A 27,937-nucleotide genomic window follows, 5' to 3' on the forward strand; every position below is an offset into this window, starting at 1 on the left:
GCCCTTTTTGATTCAGGTAGAAATAACCCCTTTGGTTCCAAGTAGAACCCTTTTGGGTTCTATGTAGAACCCTTTCCAAAAGGGTTCTCCTATAGAAGGGGTTCCCAAACGTTCCAAAACATTCTAACAGTATTTCTGATTGTCTTCTCAACTCACCATCACATACATTTAATGTGGAGCCATGACAGTCAATTGCAAATTAGTCTGACATAATGTATCTTATCTTACCACCACTAATGAAATGGGTTTGCTTGATGCATGCCGCGTCAGAGCTTCTCAAAATACGGGGCGTGGTCGACAGTGCGCACCTCATCTCTGCTGTCACATCCCAACCTGGATCGATATTTGGTTTTAATGCAGAGAGAACACTGAATCCAGCTTCACACAGATATGAGCTGGTGAAGAGTAGCATGAGTTTTTTGGTGCTTTCAAGACAACTGGGAACTCAGAAAAATACGAGGTCAAATCATGACATCAGTGATCTTCAGGTCGGAAAGTCGGAGCTCTAGAAAGAGGCCCGAGTTCCCAAGTTGGAATTCCGAGTTGGATGACCGTTCAAAACTATTTTTCCCAGACTAAGCTAATTTTTTTCAGAGTTCCCAGTTGTCTTGAAGTCGGAAGTTGGAGATTTCCGAGTTCCCAGTTGTTTTGAACGCGGCATTAATGCTCAGAGAGAGACGGCAGGGTATTCCCTTTGAGTCAGGAACCAAAACTCGTCCGTAGTGACCCGTGAATGCATTCGGTCACTTGACAGCTGAGCCAGGATCACAGTCAAATGGATTGGGAAGTAGGTCCCAAAGTGCTCTTCCAATCATTGGAGGTGAGCAGTCATCACTTGTGTGGGACACTTATTGATGCTGTTTTCTGTTAGAAACATACACAGCCGAGGGAAGGGGGCATGGTTCGCTTTGGAAAGACTCTCTCTCTCCAATAAGAATTATTTCCTCTGAATCCACAGATTCGGTCACTCATCTGTAGAATGTTTTTGTATTTCCCCTTGCGTGCAGTTCGTTCAGTTTCCTGAATGTGTCTGTTACATAGGCAAGGAGACACATTTTATTTTAATTACACAGAAAGTCAACCAAGTCTGGGGTTTTTTCACATCCATTGTGAATGACAACAGTTCCTCTCTCAAAGCGAAAAATCTTTCCAAAACTCCCGCTCGATAACCACCAAGCCTCGGTGTGAAATAGAACATTGTCGTGCTCTGATCCCATATCTCCACATAGTTTTGCGAACAGGTGTGCGCGCAGTGGATGTGGTTTGATGTAGTTTACAATCGAAGTTACCTGCTGCAGTATACTGTATCTCAGAGTTCTGTGCTCAGCTCTTTTGACGGCAGTTGCTCTCTGTGTTTAATACAGTGCGTCCATATGGCAGAGGGAGACACATTCATAACTAGAGTGCAGATGCCTGCCCGCCGTCCTGCCATAGATGGAGCCCATCTGTGCAAAAGTCCACCATTTGATCCCATGGAATCTGTTTTTTGTCAATATAGCCACTGTGCCGTTTCATGCTCGGGAATCGTGAGACAGAACAATATGTCCTAGTGAATAGCATCCCCCGACATGTATAGCGAACAAAAGACAATGCATGGGCATCTCGACCCGTCATTCAGGGCAGGTAGGCCCTAACAGTTTGTGGGCACCGTTAGTCACCGTTATAGTGCAATTAATGTATTGTTTAGTGTTGTGTTGTGTAGTGTAGTGGCTTTGCTGGCATGCATCCCACATTTTTTTGTTTTGTTTGCCCCACCAAGATTTACATGCTAAAATCACCACTGCTCACAGCTAACATCCATTTGAAGAGCATAAGCTGGATAGTTTTTGAGTCGTTCAGTCAGCATCCTCTTGATTGCTAGCAATAGCATAAATTTTTTGTTTAACAGTGTTATCTGACAAAGCTATTGATGTGAGTTTCTGTGCCTCTGCCTCTCCACACATTGTTTTCACCATATCAATTGCGGCCGGTAATATCAAAGTCTCTGTAATAGTTTGTGGTTTTATAGCGTAGAAGGCCTAGCCATTCACCGTGGGAATGATTCAAGTGCAACCGTCAAGTGCTGCCTTTTCCCATGATCTAAGGGCGCTCTGGTTGAATTTTATCTTTCAGATTTGAATAAATTTAATTTACATTTTTAAGGTTAACCACATTACAATGATTTTGAGATACAAAGACTATTATAATATATAGTTTTTTGTATAACCACTAGTTTGGGAACCGTTGTCCTACAGGGACAGCTGTAGAACCCTTTGGAACCCTTTTTTCTAAAAGTGTATGTTCCATATCAGCAGGCCAGCTGTTCTCTTTGGACACCAGGCAGTGTCGAAGAACAATTCTGATTTCAAAGTGACGTTGGTTATATTTAGATTGGATGACTATAGCTCATCAGAAAAAGTATTTTGATTTTCTTCATATTTAGTGCCAGCAGCCTTATTTAGTGCATTTTCCATGTACAGTCAGTAGATAAAGTGATATCTCCTGTGCTATAATGTGACCCCCCAAACAATTGAAAATAGTGATGAAATCACATTTTATTGATCACATAGCACTGATTTAGCAGATGTTATTGTGGGTGTAGCGAAATGCTTGGATCTTTTCCACATCAATCCAATTTGTTATTCTCTTCCCTGCTACTTGTTCTGTTACACAATGGAATTGCAGTGGTTAGTATCTGTCCAGTGTGAATGGCTTAGGCTACTGAAAATGATTTGCACTGAATATGAGAGAAAAAGTATGATACTGTAGCTTCATACACAGAGAGTGGCTGGCTGGAGGGAGAGTAGAGGAGGGACTGGGGAGCAATATTATTTCAAATGGATGTCTGTGACAGGTCATTTTGGTTCTAAATAGGGCCAATAAATGTGTCATGCTCAGCATAAGCAGAGATTACTTTCCCCATGGTAAGCACAAACTCAAATGGGCACAATAAGTATGGTGTGATTTGAAGGGGGTCTCAGTGTGGGGTAGGATGAGTGATTTGAGCATCCCCTGAGCCGGTGCCTTCAATAAATCAATCAATACACGCCAGCCATATTTGCACATTTCTACATGGCTTGTCAGCCTCAAAATTGACTTCAGTGGAAAATATTTCTCACAACTCTCCCATGGCAATTTAGATTCTGATAAGATCTCTTTTAAATCAACCCCCCCCTCTATTTTTCTCTGCTAACCTCTCTCCATCTTTCTATTTCTTTTTTTCTCTTTCTATCTCTCTGTCTCTCTCGCATCCTCTCTTTCTCCTCCTGTGCCTTCCTCTTTTCATCCAAATGTATCTTTTATTAAATCCAACCAGAGCACTCCACTGTAGATTTAAGTCATTTACTGAGAACATGATCTGGGCCTAATAGTCCAGGCCATTGCTGTGATTTGTGTGTAGAGTGAGGGGTGCCTGTAAATCTGGCAGACTGGGGGATGCATGGCACTGAGAGGTGCTTCAATATCACACACGCACGCACGCACACACTGCACAGACACCCTCACAGTGGGAGCCTCTCTCGGTCTACGGTCTGGAGTTGGGAGTGGATCCTCCTCCTGTGTGTTCGTGCGTGCCTGTGTGTGTATTAGAACTGCTGTGTCCAGCCCTGCTGGAGGTGTTAATTGCAGTGATTGTTCTTAGTGGCTGTGTCTGGGCCAACGGCGGACAGAGGTGGTGTGAACATGTGGCTGCCCCACCTCTCTCCATGTTGTCTGACCTAATAGTTAATGATATGTTAATAGTCAATGAGCCCAATCTAGGCTGGCCTCCACTGGGTTGGTTAATATCCGAGAGAGAGAGTGCTCTCTCAGGCCAGGCCAGGATTGATGTCTGCTAAGCTGTGTTCTTCACAGGAAGTTTGTTTGTCCTCTGGAAGGGACAAGCGTCGGTTACATGAAGTGTTTGCTTGAAGGACTCCGTCATGGTTGTCTGGTTTGCCTTTACAAGGTAAAGGAACTGTTTATTGATATTTACAGGATCATCTCCGTAAAGATATGTCGTCAAATGTATTGCCAATACAGAATGAAATGGCTTGATAGTTAACACCTGTACAGTATCTGGGTAGAGGTCTACAGTCATGTTAGTTGTAATACCTGGTTGGGTCTCTGGGCATGCGGGAGTCTGATGCCCTCTCTAACCTATGTGGATCACTAGCTGGGCTGTGTGGTGCCAGGGGTTAGAGTTTAGAGGTCAGGGCTGGGACTGAGGTACACAGGTGCCAGCCCGAACCAAAGCCTGTACCCTGCCAACAAGATCAACGTAACACACTATTGGATCTTCTCTTACTCCCCACTCCCACTGAACTGAGCACAAAAACAAAATGTGCCTCACTCAGTCAAAGCAGTCTGGAATGTTTTTAAATAAATGACTTAAGAACCCCATCTTAATGTAACACATTTCTCCCTCAGAAGTTTGTCTCTGCTGTGATTTATAGCGCACTTTACACAGTGGTTAGCCTGTAAACAGTGGCCGTTTATCACCGTGGTGATGGAAGCTAGCTACAGAACAGCTACAGCTCCGGTGTGTGTGGCAGTTCTGCAGCACACCCCTCTAGAGAGTTGCCATTCCTGGGCCGCAGATGCTAGGCGTTTTAAAGAGGAGCAGGCCGGACAGGGAGAAATGATTGGAGGCTGGGTAGGGGGGAGTGCTGGGGCCCAGTGTGACAGGCAGGTGAGGTCTGTGGGGACGGATGATAGCGTTACACCGCCGGAGACCCCATCCTCTGGTCACGAGGTGGCAGAGTGTGTCACTGCTGCCGGGGCTCTGAGGTGCTCTCCCAGAGGGGAACAGAAATGAACTGACAGATGGAAGGAAGGAAGAAAAGACAACCAATGGTTGGTGCTACAGGAATAAAGGACCCCCAGCTCAACTCTCCACCGGCTCTCCTGAAAATGATAAACAATGACCGGTGGAAGCTTTTTGCAAGATGACAGGTGTTGGTTTCTTTTGAAGAAGGATACCAGAGAGAGGAGATGCATTGTAAATATAAACTGAAAGTCAAAACTACGGTTTATATAAATTATATACTTGGAATGTTATTGTTTATATTAAACGCTAAAGCACAGTTTATGATGCACAATCTTGCCTGGACAATTGTAATCTCTGTAATCTGTGCAAATTAAGACAAATACATTAAAAATGTTAATTATTCAGCTTGAGAGCCACACAAAACATAAGCTTTTCCAGTCATCACCCAAGATGTGCTGCACACGCCTCTCTCAAGCAGAGAGCTAATGAAAAACCAAACTATGAGTCTTCTTTGTCTGCTATGGATGTTAGGCGCTAAATCGGTGCTAGCATTAGCTGTATAATGTAAAGAAGAGCAATATAAAGCTCCTCTTCCTCCTGGCAGATGTGTTTGTGTTTGGGGAAGCTGGCTGGGAGCTGGCTGTCTGTCTGGCTTCAGCAGGGCCTCAGTGGGAGTTGCTGTTGTCAGCTGCATATCAGCTGGCTGTAAATAGCCCCAGGCTGCCCTGTTTTATCGGCAGGTAGGGAGTCTCTCTCTCCCTCTCTTCCTCTCTCTCTCTCTCTCTCTCTCTCTCTCTCTCTCTCTCTCTCTCTCTCTCTCTCTCTCTCTCTCTCTCTCTCTCTCTCTCTCTCTCTCTCTCTCTCTCTCTCTCTCTCTCTCTCTCTCTTTCTCTCTCCTCACACCAGCTGCTGTTAGCTGCTCCTTTAAAGTTGCTTGGGGAAAATAAATGGAAACGTGCCCGCAAATATGAAATACCACCGCCGTCTGAGCCGCAACACCGCCCGCGACACGACAGAGTAATCCTCATTTTCATAGAAAGGTGATCAGATCAGCGACAGGGACATTGTGCAACATAAATGCCTTGTTGTTTTCAGGGCCTGTAGTCTCAGAGTTAGATGGAGGGAGAGGGAGAAGCCATTGTTTTCCTCCCATCTATTACGTTTGGATTGGTGCGTTTCTTTGTGCCGTGTGCCTGTGGTTAGCTGCAACTACAGACTATCCCAGCCAGTGGGGGAGCAGAAGTAATTAACTTTAGTGACACAGGTGTCTTAATTGTTGCCTGTTGGTGGCTGGGCTCAGAACAGAACGCTGCTTTCCGTCATGAACTATCATGGTCCAAACACACCAAGACAGTCGTGAAGAGGGCACGACAAAGCCTATTCCCCCTCAGGAGACTGAAAAGATTTGGCATGGGTCCTCAGATCCTCAAAAAATTATACAGCTGCACCATCGAGAGCATCCTGACTGGTTGCATCACCGCCTGGTATGGCAACTGCTTGGCCTCCGACCGCAAGGCACTACAGAGGGTAGTGTGTACGGCCCAGTACATCACTGGGGCCAAGCTTCCTGCCATCCAGGACCTCTATACCAGGCGGTGTCAGAGGAAGGCCCTCAAAATTGTCAAAGACTCCAGCCACCCTAGTCATAGACTGTTCTCTCTCGCTACCGCGACGGCAAGCGGTACCGGAGCGCCAAGTCTAGGTCCAAAAGACTTCTCAACAGCTTCTACCCCCAAGCCATAAGACTCCTGAACAGCTAATCATGGCTACCCGGACTATTTGCACTGCCCCCCCACCCCATCCTTTTTACGCTGCTGCTACTCTGTTAATTATTTATGCATGGTCACTTTAACTCTACCCACATGTACATATTACTTCAACTACCCCAACTAGCCGGTGCCCCCGCACATTGACTCTGCACCGGTACCCCCCTGTATATATAGCCTCCCTACTGTTATTTTATTTTACTTCTGCTATTTTTTTTCTCAACACTTTTTTTGTTGTTGTTTTATTTTTACTTTTTTTGTTAAAAATAAATGCACTGTTGGTTAAGGGCTGTAAGTAAGCATTTCACTGTAATGTCTGCCCCTGTTGTATTCGGCGCATGTGACCAATACAATTTTATTTTATTTTATTTGATCTAAGAGCAGGGACGTCATTAGACATGGGTCTGGACTGGAATGGACCTGCATACTGAAGTAGACTATTTCCAGGAAGTAAAAACACACATGTTACATGGACTTTGATTGAATGAAGACTATCCAGGAAGAAAATACACACACATATTACGTGGGTCTGGACTGGAATGGATCGGCAATCTGCATAAACTTTACCAGCATCCTGGCCTAGCCCTAACCAGCATATTATAATAGTTTTACAGGGGAAAAAACACACATTATATCGATATGGGCTGGAATGGAAAGGACTACTACTTGAGTACTAGTGTAGACTATACCAGTATACTAGAGTAGAAGTAACCAGTATAATAATGGCAGTCGAGGTGTTGTTACAATGCATTAGATGGTCAGCACTCTACCTTACAGTCAGACCCAATACCCCCAAATGCTTCCCTGGACAAAAACACACATTATTAAAACTTTAATAAAGTTTGCAAACGTACTTGAAATGAAGGTCCATTGATGCAATGATGATACAGTGAGGGAAAAAAGTATTTGATCCCCTGCTGATTTTGTATGTTTGCCCACTGACAAAGACATGATCAGTCTATAATAATTTTAATGGTAGGTTTATTTGAACAGTGAGAGACAGAATAACATCAAAAAAATCCAGAAAAACGCATGTCAAAAATGTTATATATTGATTTGCATTTTAATGAGGGAAATAAGTATTTGACCCCCTCTCAATCAGAAAGTGTATTTTATACAGGTAACGAGCTCAGATTAGGAGCACACTCTTAAAGGGAATGCTCCTAATCTCAGTTTGTTACCTGTATAAAAGACACCTGTCCACAGAAGCAATCAATCAATCAGATTCCAAACTCTCCACCATGGCCAAGACCAAAGAGCTCTCCAAGGATGTCAGGGACAATATTGTAGACCTACACAAGGCTGGAATGGGCTACAAGACCATCGCCAAGCAGCTTGGTGAGAAGGTGACAACAGTTGGTGCGATTATATGGAAGAAACACAAAATAACTGTCAATCTCCCTCGGCCTGGGGTTCCATGCAAGATCTCACCTTGTGGAGTTGCAATGTTCATGAGAACGGTGAGGAATCAGCCCAGAACTACACGGGAGGATCTTGTCAATAATCTCAAGGCAGCTGGGACCATAGTCACCAAGAAAACAATTGGTAACACACTACGCCGTGAAGGACTGAAATCCTGCAGTGCCCGCAAGGTCCCCCTGCTCAAGAAAGCACATATACAGGGCCGTCTGAAGTTTGCCAATGAACATCTGAATGATTCAGAGGAGAACTGGGTGAAAGTGTTGTGGTCAGATGAGACCAAAATCAAGCTCTTTGGCATCAACTCAACTCGCCGTGTTTGGAGGAGGAGGAATGCTGCCTATGACCCCAAGAACACCATCCCCACCGTCAAACATGGAGGTGGAAACATTATGCTTTAGGGGTGTTTTTCTGCTAAGGGGACAGGACAACTTCACCGCATCAAAGGGACGATGGACGGGGCCATGTACCGTCAAATCTTGGGTGAGAACCTCCTTCCCTCAGCCAGGGCATTGAAAATGGGTCGTGGATGGGTATTCCAGCATGACAATGACCCAAAACACACGGCCAAGGCAACAAAGGAATGGCTCAAGAAGAAGCACATTAAGGTCCTGGAGTGGCCTAGCCAGTCTCCAGACCTTAATCCCATAGAAAATCTGTGGAGGGAGCTGAAGGTTTGAGTTCCCAAACGTCAGCCTCGAAACCTTAATGACTTGGAGAAGATCTGCAAAGAGGAGTGGAACAAAATCCCTCCTGAGATGTGTGCAAACCTGGTGGCCAACTACAAGAAACATCTGACCTCTGTGATTGCCAACAAGGGTTTTGCCACCAAGTACTATGTCATGTTTTGCAGAGGGGTCAAATACTTATTTCCCTCATTAAAATGCAAATCAATTTCTAACATTTTTGACATGCGTTTTTCTGTATTTTTTGGTTGTTATTCTGTCTCTCACTGTTCAAATAAACCTACCATTAAAATTATAGACTGATCATGTCTTTGTCAGTGGGCAAACGTACAAAATCAGCAGGGGATCAAATACTGTTCCCCCTCGCTGTAGGCTTTACTCTCTTTGTCTGTTCCAACTTGGGTTTGTTTACACTTGTTCTTCTGCATTCAAACTGTTGATTGTGGTTGTAATTGTTACTGTCATCATGAGAGATACTACCTTCCACATGAAAAGGTGTCATTTTGGTTTTGCTGACAAACAGACAACAAACACTCAGAGGGTTTCCTCTCCATGGTACATAGCTTTACCTCTGTATACAGCTCATCTAACTCCCTGTCTCTCTCTCTCTCTCTCTCTCTCTCTCTCTCTCTCTCTCTCTCTCTCTCTCTCTCTCTCTCTCTCTCTCTCTCTCTCTCTCTCTCTCTCTCTCTCTCTCTCTCTCTCTCTCTCTCAGTCCCTGGATGGATTTGTATTTGCACTAAACAAGGAGGGAAGGTTTTTGTACATCTCTGAGACGGTGTCCATATACCTGGGGCTTTCACAGGTGAGTGCAACAGTCAATTCCTTGCCGCTACTACTATGTTTTTTTCTCCTTTTCTTTTGTTTATCAGCGCTGGCTTGAAGACAATTCAGACAAATTAGAGCTCATTTAAAATCTCATCAGCTTGTTGGCCCTGTAGTTAATTTGCAGCCATCCAATTGTATCAGAGGGTATTTTTCATCTCAGTAGTGTGCTAACAGGTCCCAGTCTGCTATTACATGTCAATAAACAGACTGAGACGTCTTGGAGGTCAAACGATAGGGGGAGTGACCTTGAGGATTCTAATGGTTTCATACACCATAGCTTTGCCTCCAGGGCTAACAGACAGACAGAGTAGAGTGCACACACACACACACACACACACACACACACACAGGGCTATAGCAGACTGACTAGAGAGTACACAGAGCCCTTGCCTGGCTACCCTGACTCCTTGCTCCGGCCAAATGCTATGCCACGCCCACGGATGTTCATTTCTTCTCCACAATGAGTCTGGATCTGAGTACCTCCCCGACTTTTCACTGAATGTGAAGGGGCCATTCGGGGCCATCTGATTGGTCCAGAAACCGATCAGTTGGGTAAAGTGTCATTTTGAAAATGTGTCATTGGCTTTGATACTCTGATTGGTTAGAGATGTTTTGTACAACACCCCTCGTGCAGCGGAATAATTTAGTGTGAGTCGTCAGGCTAACAGAGCCCATCTCCCAACTCAGAAACCCAGAACCCAAATTACATTTCTAGATATAGACTTGACCATTATATAACAGAATTTACATCATAAAAAAATTGCGTAAGAAAACACTCATTTAGATACATAATACATGGCATTAATAGAATACAGGACACTTAAATGTAAAGGACAAATAGATGAGGCCAAGTGATACTGGTGAGCCTGCTTTCTCTCCAGGTCTCTAGTTTAGCAGACTAGGGTAGTATTTCTAGGTATATTGCCCTTGCGGTGAAGACTTCAGCATTATATAGGCAATAGATGTGGCCAAATGATGCACATATCGGTGAGACAATAGAGTAGGAAATAGTGAAAAGGGTCAACTGTGTTTTAGCTGTTTGAGTCAGAGGAGGCTGGTGGGCAGAGCTATAGGAGGTTGGGCTCATTGTAAAGACTGGAATGGAATAAATCTAACGGTATTATACACATCAAACATATGGAAATCACGTTTGATTCCGTTTCATTTATTCCATTTCAGCCATTACAATGAGCCTGTCCTCCTATAGCTTCTCCCACCAGCCTCCTCTGGTATGAGTGTGTGTTTTAGCTTTGTAACTGTGTGTTTTAGCTTTGTGACTGTGTGTTTTGGCTGTGTGACTGTGTGTTTTAGCTGTGTGACTGTGTGTTTTAGCTGTGTGACTATGTGTTTTAACTGTGTGAGTGTGTGTTTTAGCTGTGTGACTGTGTTTTAGCTGTGTGACTGTGTGTTTTAGTTGTGTGGCTGTGTGTTTTAGCTGTGTGACTGTGTGTTTTAGCTGTGTGGCTATGTGTTTTAGCTGTGTGAGTGTGTGTTTTAGCTGTGTGACTGTGTTTTAGCTGTGTGACTGTAGTGTTTTAGCTGTGTGACTGTGTGTTTTAGCTGTGTGACAGGGTGTTTTAGCTGTGTGACTGTTTGTTTTAGCTGTGTGACTGTGTGTTTTAGCTGTGTGACTGTGTGTTTTAGCTGTGTGACTGTGTGTTTGTATTACAGAACTCATAATGAAGTATTCTGTAATAACGTTATGATGTAGAGATCCTTGTATCTCTGAGGGAATGCGTAGACATTGTTTAGCTAAATTAGATATAAGACGACAATATAAAGGACAAAAAAAAGGCAATCAGTTTACCAAATTAAAAATAGTGAATTGTATAGGCTGCAGTCACATCTATCTACCGATTAATTCAAGTAAAGATTGATTAATGATTTCTATCAAATAATTGATTAATTGTCAAATAGGTCCCCTAAGCTTTGGGCTGCGTGATGTAGTTATCAGCAGTTAGAGTGAGTGAGTGATTAAGTGCTGTTTTTTTTAACTTGTATGAGTTAGTTGTATAATCTAACATGTGTACACAGAGAATTCTAACCCTCTGTGATCTTAATTGCTGTTTTACTTTTTAGCCACTTAATCTGTCTGCAAAGCCATTTCTTTTTAACATAGTTGCTAATTATTTTCTACATTAATTCGATCTAGGAGGTTTTTTAAGCCTTTTTCAAATTGACAAGGTTATGAATTTTATGGTGCCAGGCAGACAATCTAAAACAGATTTATGTATGGGGATTTTCATCCTCTTATTCAATGTCTAGAAATGTTCTGCGTATCAAACATTATGTTAATGAAGCCATTAGTTAGGACTTGCTGTGTAATTAAAGTCCCTTCCCTCTATCAAAGTTGTATTTTTTTTACATTCTTTATACTAAAAGTTAATGTATTCAACTTCTATGTTGAATATTGAGAGAGAGAGAGAGAGAGAGAGAGAGAGAGAGAGAGAGAGAGAGAGAGAGAGAGAGAGAGAGAGAGAGAGAGAGAGAGAGAGAGAGAGAGAGAGAGAGAGTTAGTTAGTTAGTTAGTTAGTTAGTTAGTTAGTTAGTTAGTTAGTTAGTTAGTTAGTTAGTTAGTTAGTTAGTTAGTTAGCCTAATGGCCTTATACCTGTTTGGTTCAACATCATATAGTACTGGGAAATTAGTAAGTTATTACAGTAACAGTTTTAATAGCCTTGTAGACAAAGCCAATCAAATCTAGTAGTGAATAAGGCCCGAACCATAACTTTAGATCTGTGCACATAATTCAAGTTTTTTATGTTGAGCTAACTGATAGTTGATGAAGGTAAAGTCCAGAATGCTGGTGAAGTATAATACCTTGGTGTCTCTTCAATGTCTGTGAATGTGTACCCATATATTTGTATCAGACAGTTCTGTGCTAGTGTGAAATGGCCGCTATTATGGCACCAGTTGTGCAGCCAGTCAGTTCAGTGAAACAGATGGTCAGAATTACCATTTTTGTTTTCCAAATGGTGCATAAGCCTGTGTTCTCCCCCAGTTAATCGCAGGTGTCTAAGTGTATGTCTTAGTTCTCTGGAATAATGTTCTGCCTTCATTTGACTAATCAGTGACCGTAGCTCCCCTTTGAGGAAGCAGCCATTCCAGAATGTTCTCTTTTTGAGTCATTACTAAACTCAAAGAAAAAAACATGTTATGTCTTGACATTCTTTCGTAATAGAATGGAAAGTTTGGATTCTGAATGTACAATGTTTTAATAGTAGATAGGCTATGTAAAGACATTTGTTGGACAAGGTGTTATAAGCCAAATGTGTCATTTTATTCGTATATGGCTGCTAAAACGCCTCCACTGCCTCAGCGATTTAGCACGGCTAATGGCGGTATTTAACAGTTCTGTAGCAGTACCATTGGAGTTGTTTCAGCTTGCCATGGAATTGCAAGACAGACATGCCTTGCAGTAGACAGACACAGCAGCATGGATATTGTAGAAGTAGACCCTCTGGGCTCGGCTAGCTGACTCAGATTTTGTTTGTGTAGCATTTTAGTTAGAAAAGGATTTTGTCTTTTAAAGACCCTGACTACGTCCCAAATGGCTTCCTACTCCAGTATGGTTCTGATCAAAAGTAATGCATTATATAGGAAATAGGGTGTCATTTGGGACGCAGCCCCTGTTGATCCTAATACGGTCATGGAACCCCCTCAAAATCCTCCTGTTGGCACGATGAAGACGCGGTGTGGAGGTGCAGAGGTGTGACCATGCAGCTGTCTGTTTGGTAATTGAGATGTGTATGTTTGTTTTGTATAACAGATGGCACTGTGTGTGCTTAGGCTGATAGCTAGGAAAATAATAATTGCATTATTCCGGCCAACAGAATATTCGCTTTTGGAATCCGTCCCATTCCAAGCCGGCGCCAGTGCAGCATATGCACTTGCATGGACTGAATATCCAAGGAAATTGATACATCTGGAATACAGCGACCATATGACTTTTCATCTGTCTCAAAGGAGTTGCTAGCTTTTTTATTTTAACCCGTTCCAAGTACAGAAACGTGTTTAAACACTCTAAATTATTACAGGAACGGCAAATTGAGAACCTGACATAGCAGGACCATATGGTTGAAGCTCTCTCTCTTTCCATTGTTTATGTGCTCAGCAATGTGATTGAGTTGGCATATTTCCAATGCCTTTCACTCTCTCTGTGTTGGAGGGAGGTATAAGTCTCTCTCCCTCCTTCACGAAACAAGGCCTCCCTTTTATTGTGGAGCGACACCGGTTAGACCTCAGTGCCCTCCTCCCATTCACGTTTCGCTGCAAAAGGCTTTTCCAATTGTGGAGCTGGAATTGAATGTAGACATCTGCTTGGCTTTAAGTGACAGGGCTATGCATGTGTGGCTGCGTGCACACAGAGAGAGAGAGAGAGAGAGAGAGAGAGAGAGACCAGGAGCCTGATCCCCCTAGCCCAGACTCCCTCCCCTGCAGTGGGGCCGGATGAGGCTGTGAGGCCCCTGGCTTCCAGCCCCCCGACTCCCAGAGGATCTGAGGCCACGTGGGATGGAGGGGGAATATTGAATCTATTAGCATAAACATCTGCCTGAATGTCTGATCACATCTTTGTGAACCGATCAGTCCTCGCCCTCCTTTATCCCTCATTCCCTCACACACACACACTCCCAGTTCACACACACCTTCTCATATTCCCAGTCCCTTCTCTCAGTGTTCCACAGAATACGGCAGACTTTTGACACTGTTGCCTAGACCAAACAAGATTGTTAAATTAGTCTGTTTATTTGTCATTGTTTGCGTTGTGTAGATCAATCAATGAAAGAAAGGAATGGTTAATTTTCAAAAGCTTGAATAATGTCAGTGAAGTATTCTTATATTTATATTGAATTTACTGTACTGTATATTTTCTCTCTGAAAATATTCCTGCAAATTGAGTCATTTGTTATATTTCCCAAATAGTATTTTCATTTAGCTATGAATCTGCACTGTGAGGAGTTTTTGCAAGTGAAATGAAACTGCTACTGTAACTCCCCATAACCCACAGCCAACACTAAATTGACCTCTGTAGTGAATCCAAAACAAATGGGCACACCATTATCCATCCAACGCTGAGGGGAAGATAACGTCAAGCCTCACTAAGCATATGAGAGGGAGATTTTTTGCCTCTCTCTATTTTTAAATAGCCTATCAGGGCATGAATCCAGAATGTTACTAAATGGGTAATAAGCATTATTTTATTTATGATGTTGTGGGGGTGACAGAGCAGAGGGCGTCCATTTGCATGAAGACTGCTAGTGGTGGTAAAGGAGACAGGGCCAGGGGAAGGTTATGTTTAATTGAGCCACCTCAGTGAACCTGCTGGCCCTGTAGACTCCTGAGCCCTGAATGAAACAAGGACAGGCCTGTGCTTTATCTGCTCTGCTACAGAATATCATCATTAACCAGCCGACTCAATGTCTAGCAAAGCCATGAAACTACCATCTCCACCGTCAAATATTACAATGCCGTATCACTTTGGGATTCATTCAACTAGTGAAATGTGCGATTAGGATATTTTGCGATTTGATTATATTGATAGGGGCAATTATGTTTTGTAAGTGTTGTAAATCAAGCACTATAATAGTAGTATAACGTTGCCCATGAATATAAATATAAGGGCACCTGCAGCATTTAAGCAAACCGCTAAAATCTTTTCTAAAATATGATAAAATGTATGAATAAATAAATGAATAGAGAAGCCTAAATTTAGTCTCTGTAATAAATACTACTAGTATATTCCAATCCAAAAACCAGAGAAGTGGATTTAGGGAGAGTAAAAATAAAACAGAGAGAGAGCGAGAGAGGGAGCGAGAGGGAGAGAGAGAGAGAGGGAGAGAGAGCGAGAGGGAGAGAGAGAAAGATTTACAATGGCGAGGAACAGGAGTAGAGGAAGGAGGAGGGGACATGATTCAGTGTTCCCTACAAGGCCCAGCAACAGAAAACATTATCAATTCACAACATTTAAATTGATAAATGCTCCGAGCCAAACACTACAAGGGCACTTTGAAAAGCAAATAGCGACCTGGTGAAGAAATTGATTTTTTCCCCCAGAAAATGACTGCATGATGCATCATTTGACTGTGCTCTGTCCAAGTGCTTGACAGAGATAATCTGGCCAATCCCAGGGGTGACCTTATCATCCACGGCAGGGCAGCGCTGTCTGCGCCTGTCTTTGTGCATGTCAAGGTTTCAGAGGGCGCCATCCTTCGGGAGGACACGTTTCCACACTCTCCATCTTGATATTGAGCCAAGAAACAGAGAGAGAGGTGTGTGTGGGTGTGTGTGTGCGGTGGGGGGGGTAGAATCGGCAAGAATCTGAAAATCTGAAAGTCAACGAGGTTTCATTAGTAATTGGATTAATAAAACATTATTCTGCAGATGTATGCACAATGGATTGTTCTGCCCTTGTCAATGTTGTAGTCATAAATTGGGTATTTCAACTCAATATCAGACAAGAGACAGCAGACAGGCGCTACTGTTAAATTGGACAGGGAGATTTTTGTTGTTTTTCAAAAGATTTCGGTGGTTTGATGGTGGATTTTCAAGGTCAAAAAGTGGGAAATCTTTTTTTCCTTTTCAACATCCAGTATATTCTTGATTGATTCCATCCTATCCATGTTGTTCCATTTCTTTCTAGGTTTTGGTGGCTATAACCCCACTTGTGAGGTATTGCTTTGTCAATGGTGCTGTAACACAGTGATTAAAATATGATGGGGCTGTGGATCTATCCATCCCATAGGTTAGTCACTCACTATAGCCAGCCAGCCAGCCAGGCCACAGCAGCATCAGTCTAAACACAGGATTTAAAGCACCTGTCAGTGTAATGTATGAGCTGGTCCCTAAACATTCTCTAACACTTCCCTATGTCACCCTGCACTGGGCTTCTGCACTATGCTTTCTGACCACCAGGAGGCTTGCGAGAATTTAAAAAATATATATATATTTTCACAAAAAAAAGTAATCTTATATATGCTACATACAGTATCTCACAAAAGTGAGTACACCCCTCACATTTTTGTAAATATTTGAGTATATCTTTTCATGTGACAACACTGAAGAAATGACACTTTGCTACAATGTAAAGTAGTGAGTGTACAGCTTGTATAACAGTGTACATTTGCTGTCCCCTCAAAATAACACAACACACAGCCATTAATGTCTAAACCGCTGGCAACAAAAGTGAGTACACCCCTAAGTGAAAATGTCCAAATTGTGCCCAAAGTGTCAATATTTTGTGTGGCCACCATCATTTTCCAGCACTGCCTTAACCCTCTTGGGCATGGAGTTCACCAGAGCTTCACAGGTTGCCACTGGAGTCCTCTTCCACTCCTCCATGACGACATCACAGAGCTGGTGGATGTTAGAGACCTTGCACTCCTCCACCTTCCGTTTGAGGATGCCCCACAGATGCTCAATAGGGTTTAGGTCTGGAGACATGCTTGGCCAGTCCATCACCTTTACCCTCAGCTTCTTTAGCAAGGCAGTGGTCGTCTTGGAGGTGTGTTTGGGGTCGTTATCATGTTGGAATACTGCCCTGCGGCCCAGTCTCCGAAGGGAGGGGATCATGCTCTGCTTCAGTATGTCACAGTATACTGTATATGTTGGCATTCATGGTTCCCTCAATGAACTGTAGCTCCCCAGTGCCGGCAGCACTCATGCAGCCCCAGACCATGACACTCCACCACCATGCTTGACTGTAGGCAAGACACACTTGTCTTTGTACTCCTCACCTGGTTGCCGCCACACACGCTTGACACCATCTGAACCAAATAAGTTTATCTTGGTCTCATCAGACCACAGGACATGGTTCCAGTAATCCATGTTCTTAGTCTGCTTGTCTTCAGCAAACTGTTTGTGGGCTTTCTTGTGCATCATCTTTAGAAGAGGCTTCCTTATGGGACGACAGCCATGCAGACCAATTTGATGCAGTGTGCGGCGTATGGTCTGAGCACTGACAGGCTGACCCCCCACCCCTTCAACCTCTGCAGCAATGCTGGCAGCACTCATACGTCTATTTCGCCATGGTCAACTTCTTTGGTCGACCATGGCGAGGCCTGTTCTGAGTGGAACCTGTCCTGTTAAACCGCTGTATGGTCTTGGCCACCGTGCTGCAGCTCAGTTTCAGGGTCTTGGCAATCTTCTTATAGCCCAGCCTATCTTTATGTAGAGCAACAATTCTCTTTTCAGATCCTCAGAGAGTTCTTTACCATGAGGTGCCATGTTGAACTTCCAGTGACCAGTATGAGGGGGTGTGAGAGCGATGACACCAAATTTAACACACCTGCTCCCCATGCACACCTGAGACCTCGTAACACTAACGAGTCACATGACACCGGGGAGGGAAAATGGCTAATTGGGCCCAATTTGGACATTTTCAGTTAGGGGTGTACTCACTTTTGTTGCCAGCGGTTTAGACATTAATGGCTGTGTGTTGAGTTAATTTGAGGGGACAGCAAATTTACACTGTTATACAAGCTGTACACTCACTACTTTACATTGTAGCAAAGTGTCATTTCTTCAGTGTTGTCACATGAAAAGATATACTCAAATATTTACAAAAATGTGAGGGGTGTACTCACTTTTGTGAGATACTGTATATTCTAACATATACTTATAGTAATATTTTCAGGTGTTTATCCATGCCAACATACAATACAAACAGTATAGTCACACATAGTTGTTTGCGAGTGAAAGTATAGGTTTTTTTTTTAAATCTGAGAACCGTAGCTAGCACTTTGCCATGGTTCCTGTTGTCATAAGTGGTATTGGCATAACTTGTTCCAGAGTTTGTAACAGCATTGGTTTCAGTTTGTATTTGGCTAGCCACACACACTCAGGCTACATTTTAGCATACTCTGTGTGATGTACACTAAATGTACTACCACTAACATCAGTTGGTCCAGCCAAGAGAGAGAGAAGATAGAGAGGAGAGAGAAGAGAGAGAAGGAATAGAGGTAAGAGAGAGGTAAGAGAGAGGTAAGAGAGAGGTAAGAGAGAGAAGAGAGAGAGAAGAGAGAGAGAAGAGAGAGAGAAGAGAAAGAGGAGAGATAAGAGTGTGAAGTGAGAGAAGAGAAAGAGAAGAGAGAGAGAAGAGAGAGAGAAGAGAGAGAGAGGAGAGAGAAGAGAGAGAAGGAATAGAGAAAAGGAAAGAGGTAAGAGAAAGAGGAGAGAGAAGAGAGAGAGAGAAGCACCTGGATCTAGACACACTGCTGTGCACAGGGTTTTCACTTCTTTTATTTTGCACTATCATGGACCTTTTGTGAGAAAGTGATGACTATCCCCTGAAAGCCCCAGCCCCAGCCCCAGCCCCAGCCCCAGCCCCAGCCCCAGCCCCAGCCCCAGCCCCAGCCCAAGCTCTAGCCCCAGCCCCAGCCCCAGCCCCAGCCCCAGCCCCAGCCCCAGCCCCAGCCCAAGCTCTAGCCCCAGCCCCAGCCCTAGCCCTAGCCCTAGCCCCAGCCCCAGCCCCAGCCTCAGCCCTAGCCCTAGCCCCAGCCCCAGCCTCAGCCCCATTCCCAGCCCTCCAGTGAGGTCCTTTCCAGCAGAGGCCCTCAATCTAGCCCATCATCTCCAAACTGCTCTTTTGATAATCCACAATGCACAGATTTATTTCCATCCTTCAGATCATCTCCAGACTGATAGGGCTGCTCTCATTTTATTTCACATCTCCTCTCCAATCCTTATTAATGTTTGAAGGCGGATGGATCACCCTGATAGCATCTCCAGTGTACTGACTGACGATAGCTCGCTCCTCGCTGCATGGGCTTTTTACGTCCACCATCAGCCTTTCATCTGGATTGAGATCTGGGGGAGCGTCAGGATTGGGAATACAACTGTGTTTGAATTGGAATTTAAAGATAAGGTAGTTGGGATTATTAACTGTTAATAGACTTCAATTGTTTTTTTTGGGGGGGTGGAGGGGATTTTTATTAGCTAATTAACACTGGTGCCATAATTTTTTTCAAAGTGAATGAATGTTTGAAGCCAATTTACAAGATGTTAGATGCTTGTTAGATCTAACTTTTTAATAGTTACATCATTGTTAAAGGTAAAGATAGCCTGTAAAGACAAGCTGTATGTATAAACTGTATAAAATATGAAGTCTTAGTGCACTGACTGACCCTTCCCACTCTTCTCCTTTCTAATCAACCATAAGAAATGTCTGCCATCAGGACGTGTTTGCTACCGACCGTGCTTCAGTCTCGTCGTGAAAGAGAGGGGCGACCCACCCGGCACTCATTGGAAATTCCTAAAGTTGGATTTACAACGGCATTCTAATTTAATGTTGGATGTCGAACATATAAAGAGATCAGAGTGGCACTAGAGCTGAAAATTGATGCCTTTTTTATTAGAGGCCCAATGGAGCGGGTGGGCAGGCGGGCGGGTGCTGCTGGTACAATGATAGCGGAGCGGAGTTGGGCACGTGGTGGCGTGGGTGTGGGGTGCAGGCAGCACAAGGAACAAATGAATTGGGGAGCTGCTCTCTGAGAGGGCTCGTATTTCACCCCAATGTCAGGCCCCAGGAGGGGAGCTCAGGGAGGAGAGGTGACACCAGTTAATGCCAAGCACCTCTCCTCTCCTCTGCTCTGCTCTCCAGCCTAAGGACAAGCTATTGACCGCCAGAAAAACATCTGGCATAGCAGAGGAGAGGAAGTGAGAGAGGATAGAGGGATTATGATGAAATTACCAATTTTTTGAACTATTGGTTGTAATTACAGTGGAAGGCGTATATTTCATTAGCGATGATAATGATTTTACATTTGGAGTGAAAGGAACTAGGTCAGACATCTTCATGAGTACTCATACAGTATGATGAACTGCATTGAACACACTGCAGTTAAATAATCTTGATCACACGATCAATCCTTTCATTTTCACCAAACAAGAAATCATCATTTCTACTCAACAAATAAGATCAGTCAAATTCAAAACACTTTTTTGTATACTTTTAACAGAACATTTTATTCATTAATAAGTCCAGCATGATCTGTCTATTTCTTCAGGGCTCCATCCAGGCCATAAACTCAGTAATAATATTTTATCAGAAGCAAGGGTGGAGCCGTAATGTGACATTTCAACCCAGATGCAGCGAAATAAAGAATATGAGAAAAAAGGTAGGCTTGTAATCTCCCCATATATAAGGCTCTGGGAAGCCATCATATAAGGATATAACAAGCTGTGATGAGGAAGGGGAACTTTCCCAGTGAAGGATAATAGATGAGTCCTGACCCTCTCAGAGCCGGAGCAAAGAGTCACCACTTCTCCATGTAAGAGACCCCCATTCCAATTTCTCACTTTGGAGAATAAAAGCATCTCCGAGCATGAGGTGAGGTGGAAAAGGAAGGGGGGAGAGAGGGAGGGCGAGAGAGGGGGAGGATGGGAGGCAGGGAGAGGGATAGTATTGTGCATAAATCAATGACATGGGCCTAAACTTTGTCCAATCTAACCGAATGCCAAAGTTTGGACCTTAGAATATTGAGATCAGGTTGTATGCATACAATCACCAATTAATAAGAAATCATTTTTGAATAGCTTGGTGTCGTTTTGTGCTAGCTAGATCTGATTATCGTTTGTATAATTACAGCATCAATGGGAAACACAACGACCAAACACTGAGACTTCATATATTGTTAATGACCTGGAGAGTTAGACTCACTCCATTTACCTCTGAACTCTGTCAGAGGAATCAGTCTAAGAATCATGTGAGAAACTCAGACTGTCTCAACTGTCTCTCAGCCTGCCACAGCCAAGAGAGAATATGTGTACACAGTACACACAGTCCTAATTGTTGTCCCAAATGCACATATAGTTTATTCTCCATGAATAATATTACAACAATTATCTGGATTTATTTACATGAGCTTTATAAATGAGGGCTAATTATTGTGTCTTAATGATGCCTCTTAGTGCAGCTACCTCTGTCACACGACTATACAGAGATAACAAATGGGAAATTTGCTTAGAGGATTTTGCTAAATGTCACCGCCACTTTGTGCACGAGGATGATAACTTCATATATTCATTATCGTGGCAAACACCTGCAATGTAGCACAAGAGACCTTGGGGCTAGGCGATAGTAGATAATTACTAATGAATCAATATGGAGAGAGAGAGAGTTGAGGTGGAAGGAAGGAAGACTGAGAGAGTTGTCCCCTCTCTCGCTCTCTCTGAAACAGCCTGGGTCTGATAAACCTTTAAAATAAACAGGGAAGGAGGAGGAGGTGAAGAATGGGGCTGGCGGGCTGGCGCTCATCTGTTCTCAACATGGCAGCTTTGTTTTTTAGGCTCGCTGGCTGCTGATATCTCTGTTTCATCCTTGGGCTCTATTTTCATATGAATATATTAAGAGAGAGAGAGCGAGAGAGAGAGGAAGAGAGAGAGAGAGAGAGAGAGAGAGAGAGAGAGAGAGAGAGAGAGAGAGAGAGAGAGGAGAGAGAGAGAGAGAGAGAGAGAGAGAGAGAGAGAGAGAGAGAGAGAGAGAGAGAGAGAGAGAGAGAGAGAGAGAGAGAGAGAGAGAGAGATGCTGAGGCCGGTATTTGCCTGTGAACCATACAGGGATATAAATCCTAGTCTATTCATCAGGCTTAATGCAGGTGAATGGACAGGCAGCCAAGCCACATCATCTACCACAAGTTTGAAGCAAAGAGAAAATGCTATCAGATGAGAGTCAGTACTATGCAAGACTGTGAATGTTATCTGGTTGGAGATGATTGTACGTAAATGCATTTCTGCAGATTAAATTCACTTGAAACCCCTTGTAAGAGGATTCTAATGGTGCATTACCCTTATAGCCATACCAACCAACCAACAACACCATATCCCATCTAGTTTTTTCTCTTCCCATTACTACATCCCTGGACCTGGACCCCCCATCAGGACAACAATTTCAGGGGGAAACAGATGTCCTTCACCAGCGTAATGATTGCCATGTCCATTTTTTACCCCAACCCTCGGAGACAGCCGAGCTGCGGTATGATGCATGTCGGCAAAATCCCCCAATGGAGGAGGAGAAAAACAGCTATGAAAGGCTCCATCTAGAATATCGAGTGAGAGGAGCTGAGCAGAGCAGAGGAGAGAGCAGAACACTCCCCTCTCCTCGAAGGACAGCTCATTCCATCCTCCATAATGCTGGATAAAGACATGGAATCACATATGACAAAGTGGTAATGGTGTAGCAGCACTTAAATCCCCTCATTTAAGTGCAAATAGGTGTCATTTTGGAAGGCCTAAGCAGCTGGCTCCACAATGTCACTCTAACTGGATGCGACCACTGCTGGGGTTGGTTTCCTCCACGGTAGAACAGAAGAGAGGAGAATTCTCCCAACGTTTAGCCACCACAGCAGACACCGTGCTGATAGGAGATTACTATGATGAATGATGGGCTAGTGTTCTAGCCACATTATGTTATTCACCATATGCAGTACTCTGGAGAAATAGAACAAGTCAACGTCAGCTAGTGAATCATTAGATGGAAATCTGTCGTCTGATGCTAGCCTGTTGGGTAACACTTCCAATGAAGACTGCTTTTATAACGCATTACACGTTGCTTGTAAGGCGTTATACATTTGCTTATAAGGTATTATGAAGAGGGTGTTTATAGGAAGTGTTATCGCCCGCTGCTGTGGTGGCTACTCTTATTGTTTTTAAAGGGTGTTCAGAAGTGCATTGCTTATGGTGGTGACTACTCTCTGTTGTTGTTGGAGGCTATTCACTAGTGGATGTGGCAAGCACCACGGTCTGGTCTAGTGGACCAGAAGCAGCCCATATTTCAGAGCAGATGGCTAAAGTAATGCTTTAGTCATTTCTCCTTGACTTGTCCTCCAAAGTTGGACGTCCAATACAATGTGACCCACCACTCAAAGTAGGAAGTTGGAATGTGAGAGGATTAAATCAACCTGTTTCACTGTTATTACATCAGTTATTCAAGTTCTTAACGATCTTAAAATAAAATGGCAGAAATGTTGAGAAACAGATGGATGTCGTGTGGCACTGAGGGTTAGTTTTATAACAATTAAGATACACACCTTTTATCTAGCTATTGAAAACTTATGTCAGATGTACAATACTGTAGTTCTTCCATTCAAGTTGTATTTTTCCAACCAGGGACGATTTGTCTGTGTTGTACTGTATAACATGAAAACTGCCTCCAAGGCAAATAATCTCGGTCTCACCCCTGGGTAGAATACTTTGTATGTTTGCATACTTTTCATGTTGCTCTCTTGAAAACATTTAAAGGAAAATTGAAAGAGAATAATTTATATTGCATATTATAGTATGTAGTAGGCTATGCTACATGTTCAATCTGTATATTACCTAATCTACACATAAACTACGTTGATCTTTATTGGTAATTTTGTTTTGCTTAGTTCCCATTGAGATATATCAGCTAGTTCCCCGATATGTAGCCTAGCCTATACAGTACATTCCACACTGTGTATTCAGTGCAGGATATATGGACGAAATGATTGGTGTGATGGACTGGGCTTTTCTGTAGCTCCAGAAGAGGGTCAGACTTCTCTGGAATAACGAGTTGTATAAGACAACTATAAGCCTGCGTTATTCACCTGAGGTTTTGAATATGCTTTAATTCAAGTTCAAACCTCTACAGTTTCATTTTCCAAGTAGAAAAATAAATGTCAGACTGTAGGACTCCAACCTTTTCTCTCCAATGAGAATGGATAGCTGTATTAACGCTTCTGATTTTCATGGCATTTCAGAGCAGCAAGCAGCATGGCATTGGATCAATACCCTTTTAATGAAACACATAGAGAGTTGGGCTACACAGAGCCAACTCATGTTTTTCATTTGATTCCTATAGGAAACGCAGGAGCAAATAAGACGCGGGGAGGGGGAGGGTTGGATTTCCTATTCGCCCATAGTATACGGCGTGCATGTACTGAAACTAGATAATAAATTGAATGTCATTCTGGAACAATCCGATGGCTTTATCACCCTTAAGTAATCTCATTCTGTAGCTAAAGTTATTCTATTTGAGTTGTTATTTTCGTTGATGGGTGAATGCATGTGGCCTTTGCATCCCTAGATCCTCTTTGTATCACACAGGAGGAGACAACCCTGGCAGAGAGAGATTGCCTGCATCCAGGAGTGATTGTTTTGTTTTATTTTATTAAATTGTTTTATTTCATCGAAACAAGATATATATTTTTTGCATTCCAATCTTTTTTTTCTTTTTTATTCTGGGTCGCTTGGCGGCAGGCGGAATAGGAGTTGCGAGCTGATATGATGTTTCCTTGCTCACGGCATGGCCTACCTTGGTTGCTAACTGTAATTTACTTTTCTCTCTCTGTGGCCCCCAGTCTGCCTGGGTTCTAGTTTGTTGAATGATGTGCTAATCCATTATATTCTTCAGACAAGTGTATCGACCAGTATAAACAGACTGGAGGGCACAAACCTAAATGAAAGCCGTAGTTTCCCACTGAATCATTTAACTAGCTCCTGGAGCAAGTGCAGCAACATAACAGCCTTTTTCTCAGCCTGCTGAATATACATTAAGAAACCATTAAAGAAGCCTGTAAACCCGGGCTGGGCTGAGGCTGAAGACAGTGGTGGAGATCTGCTGTGTACATGTTGCATCTAGCTATCTAACCTCTTTCCTATGGAATCCCTCCTCAGACACGGTGGTCTCCCCCTCCTCCCCCCTGCCTCCCCCAGTTGTCTCTCGCCCTTCTCACCTCTTCCTCCCCCCTTCTCCCTCAGTTGTGTGTCTCTCTTCCTCCTCCCCCAGATGTGTGTATCTCCTCTCCTCCTGCCTTCCTTCCTCCTCCCCCAGTTGTGTGTCTCTCCTCTCCTCCTGCCTTCCTTCCTCCTCCCCCAGATGTGTGTATCTCCTCTCCTCCTGCCTTCCTTCCTCCTCCCCCAGATGTGTGTCTCTCCTCTCCTCCTGCCTTCCTTCCTCCTCCCCCAGATGTGTGTCTCTCTTCCTCCTCCCCCAGATGTGTGTATCTCCTCTCCTCCTGCCTTCCTTCCTCCTCCCCCAGTTGTGTGTCTCTCCTCTCTCCCCCCCTGTATTCCCAGAGTCCCAGAGAGCACATAGATGCTGATGTTGGATAGCCCATCTGTCAGCATGTCTTTTACTGTTCTGCAGAACCAGGAACAAGGGTCCAGATGCTATGGTTAACTAGGCATCCCCTATACTGTACTGTTTTCAGACATAGTAGTATTATTGAGTGTGTTCTCATTGCATTTAGTTTGAAACCTCATAACACTAACAGATACCATCCCAGCCTGAAGTGTCTGGACCTGTATAGAATGCTTGATTATTATAAAGATTTAAAAATATTAAAATTAAAAAAACATTGTAAAGTGGTTATCCCACTGGCTATAAGGTGAATGCACCAATTTGTAAGTCGCTCTGGATAAGAGCGTCTGCTAAATGACGTAAATGTAAATGTAAATGTAAATGTAATTACATAACTATTAAAGCTATCAATGATATCAACCATCATTTCCCACCACAAATACCGCAATATAATGTCACTTTATATCTACCCAAGAAAGGAAAGTTGCCAGTAGAAATGTCCAGTCGTAAATACGTTTCACACAATAATATCTAATATATGCCATTTAGCAGACACTTTTATTCAAAGCTACTTACAATCATGTGTGCATACATTTTACACCACATTCTATAAAAAATTATAACAAGATGGTTTTCTTTGTTCTGGCTTGTTTTGGAATGCACCACTACACTGTGGAAAAAACATTCCCAAACAACCAGTCCTAAACACGTTTTGCATTTACACACACACACACACACACACACACACACACACACACACACACACACACACACACACACACACACACACACACACACACACACACACACACACACACACACACACACACACACACACACATTCATTTACTCAGCTGTAATTATAGCTGAAATGCCTCTGTCTCACTCGTTAGAATAACATGCATTTAGTAAAAGTTGATAAGAGAGTTGCTGTGGAACCCTGCAATCTGCTTTGACACCGCCATTAAGTATCTGCTAATTGAGACATGAACAGGGATTGGTTCATTAAGAGAATAAGACAGAGCAGAGCTCTTGCAGCTGCAGTAATGCTCTAATTTCTTTGAATGTTGTTTCTTATTCTTGTTTGAAGGCACCAGTACACTCCCCCTTATGTTGGTATGGATCACCACTTTGTATGCATCTATAACTGAGATCCACGGACACCAGAGTGCGCTAGGCTACATTATTTTCTCTTTAAGAACAGTGAATTTACTTTTCCACTGACTCCTTTGAAATTCCAATAGATTACAAGGCTTCTGGATATGAGCTTCTGCCAAATGACTTAAATTAAAATATTCTAACCTATTGTGTGTTGAAACATTCTATAATGGTTCGGAATCGTTCCTTTGTGTGCCTATCTCAACATAACTTCGTCCTCACCAGAGCCATTCACACCATAGCCGTCCTCACCATAGCGAGCCACTTGGTTAAGATATGATTTGAGCGTGGGGACTACTGGTTGGCAGATGGGTAATAAAAGTCTCTATGGAGCGGGGAGGCAGAGCAGGGAGCAGGGCATGCTATGCTCGGTGTGCCAGACAGACCTTGCTAAAGCCACTAATCAGTCCCATCAGTCAGGCCATCCCTGTCAGCCCACAGCCCAGATGGGGAGATGGGGCTGGAGAAACCACCAAGGATTACTGGGAGGGAGCTGGGAGGGAGAGGGGAAGAGAGAGAGAAAGAGAGAGAGAGACACACACACCGTTTCACGAATGCACGCATGCGCGCACACACACACACACACATACAAACACACACTCTATCTTTCTTTCTCTCTCTCTCTCTCTTTCTCTCAAGCAGAGAAACACACACACACATTCCTATACACACACTCTCGCACACACAGACTCAACTATCTCGGGGTAGGTCTTTCACACTCCATCATCCATACAAAATTCATGATCTGGACTTTTCTCTCACCTCCCCAATCCCAATTCCATCCATCCGCGCTGGACAAATGCATTTATCCTGCACAGGAAACAGCTGTATTGAGATTAACATAAATCGGCAGTTCGTTAGAGCATGTTTAGCAGTGCATTAACAAATTTGCCATCTTAATGAGTTGCTAAGTAATTGCATTCCTGCCCCTGAATGCAAACAGTCCATTACCTAGCTACCACTATATGATTCCCAGTACCAAAACATGAATTTATGCTCTCCTGAGCTTTGTTCCTCTCTAAGTTCATTTCAAATGAATAGAAGGTGGATAGGATGCTAGTTTCTCAACTCCTGCTCCCCGAGTCAAGACATCCACTAGGATTTTCATGACTGTGGAAACCATTTTATGAAGGCTTTATCAGTGGAGTTATTGCTGTGTATACCTGTTAGTAGGCAACCAGACTTCCATAGATCGTATTGCTGAAAATATAATCATTGTGACTATTGAATTCCGGCCTTGGTTGTAACCGGTCTTGCTGCATCCCAGTGGTATGGTATAGCCTTCAGAGTGTGTCTGCCGGCCATCCTAGTAAATAT

General features: G+C 43.4%; 1 protein-coding gene across 7 annotated transcripts in view; it reads left to right on the plus strand.

Moving 5' to 3' along the window:
* The window catches only part of LOC121539513 (neuronal PAS domain-containing protein 3-like), a 316,876-nt gene that overhangs the window by 202,379 nt on the left and 86,560 nt on the right, over window positions 1-27,937 (plus strand). For all 7 annotated transcript variants that reach the window (XM_045207543.1, XM_045207545.1, XM_045207546.1 and 4 more), the window contains one exon: window positions 9,313-9,402. In XM_045207543.1, the coding sequence (XP_045063478.1) occupies window positions 9,313-9,402 (90 nt within the window). The remainder of the gene's footprint in view (window positions 1-9,312; window positions 9,403-27,937) is intronic.

This window comes from Coregonus clupeaformis, chromosome 25 (genome assembly GCF_020615455.1).
Source record: "Coregonus clupeaformis isolate EN_2021a chromosome 25, ASM2061545v1, whole genome shotgun sequence".
Taxonomy (NCBI): domain Eukaryota; kingdom Metazoa; phylum Chordata; class Actinopteri; order Salmoniformes; family Salmonidae; genus Coregonus; species Coregonus clupeaformis.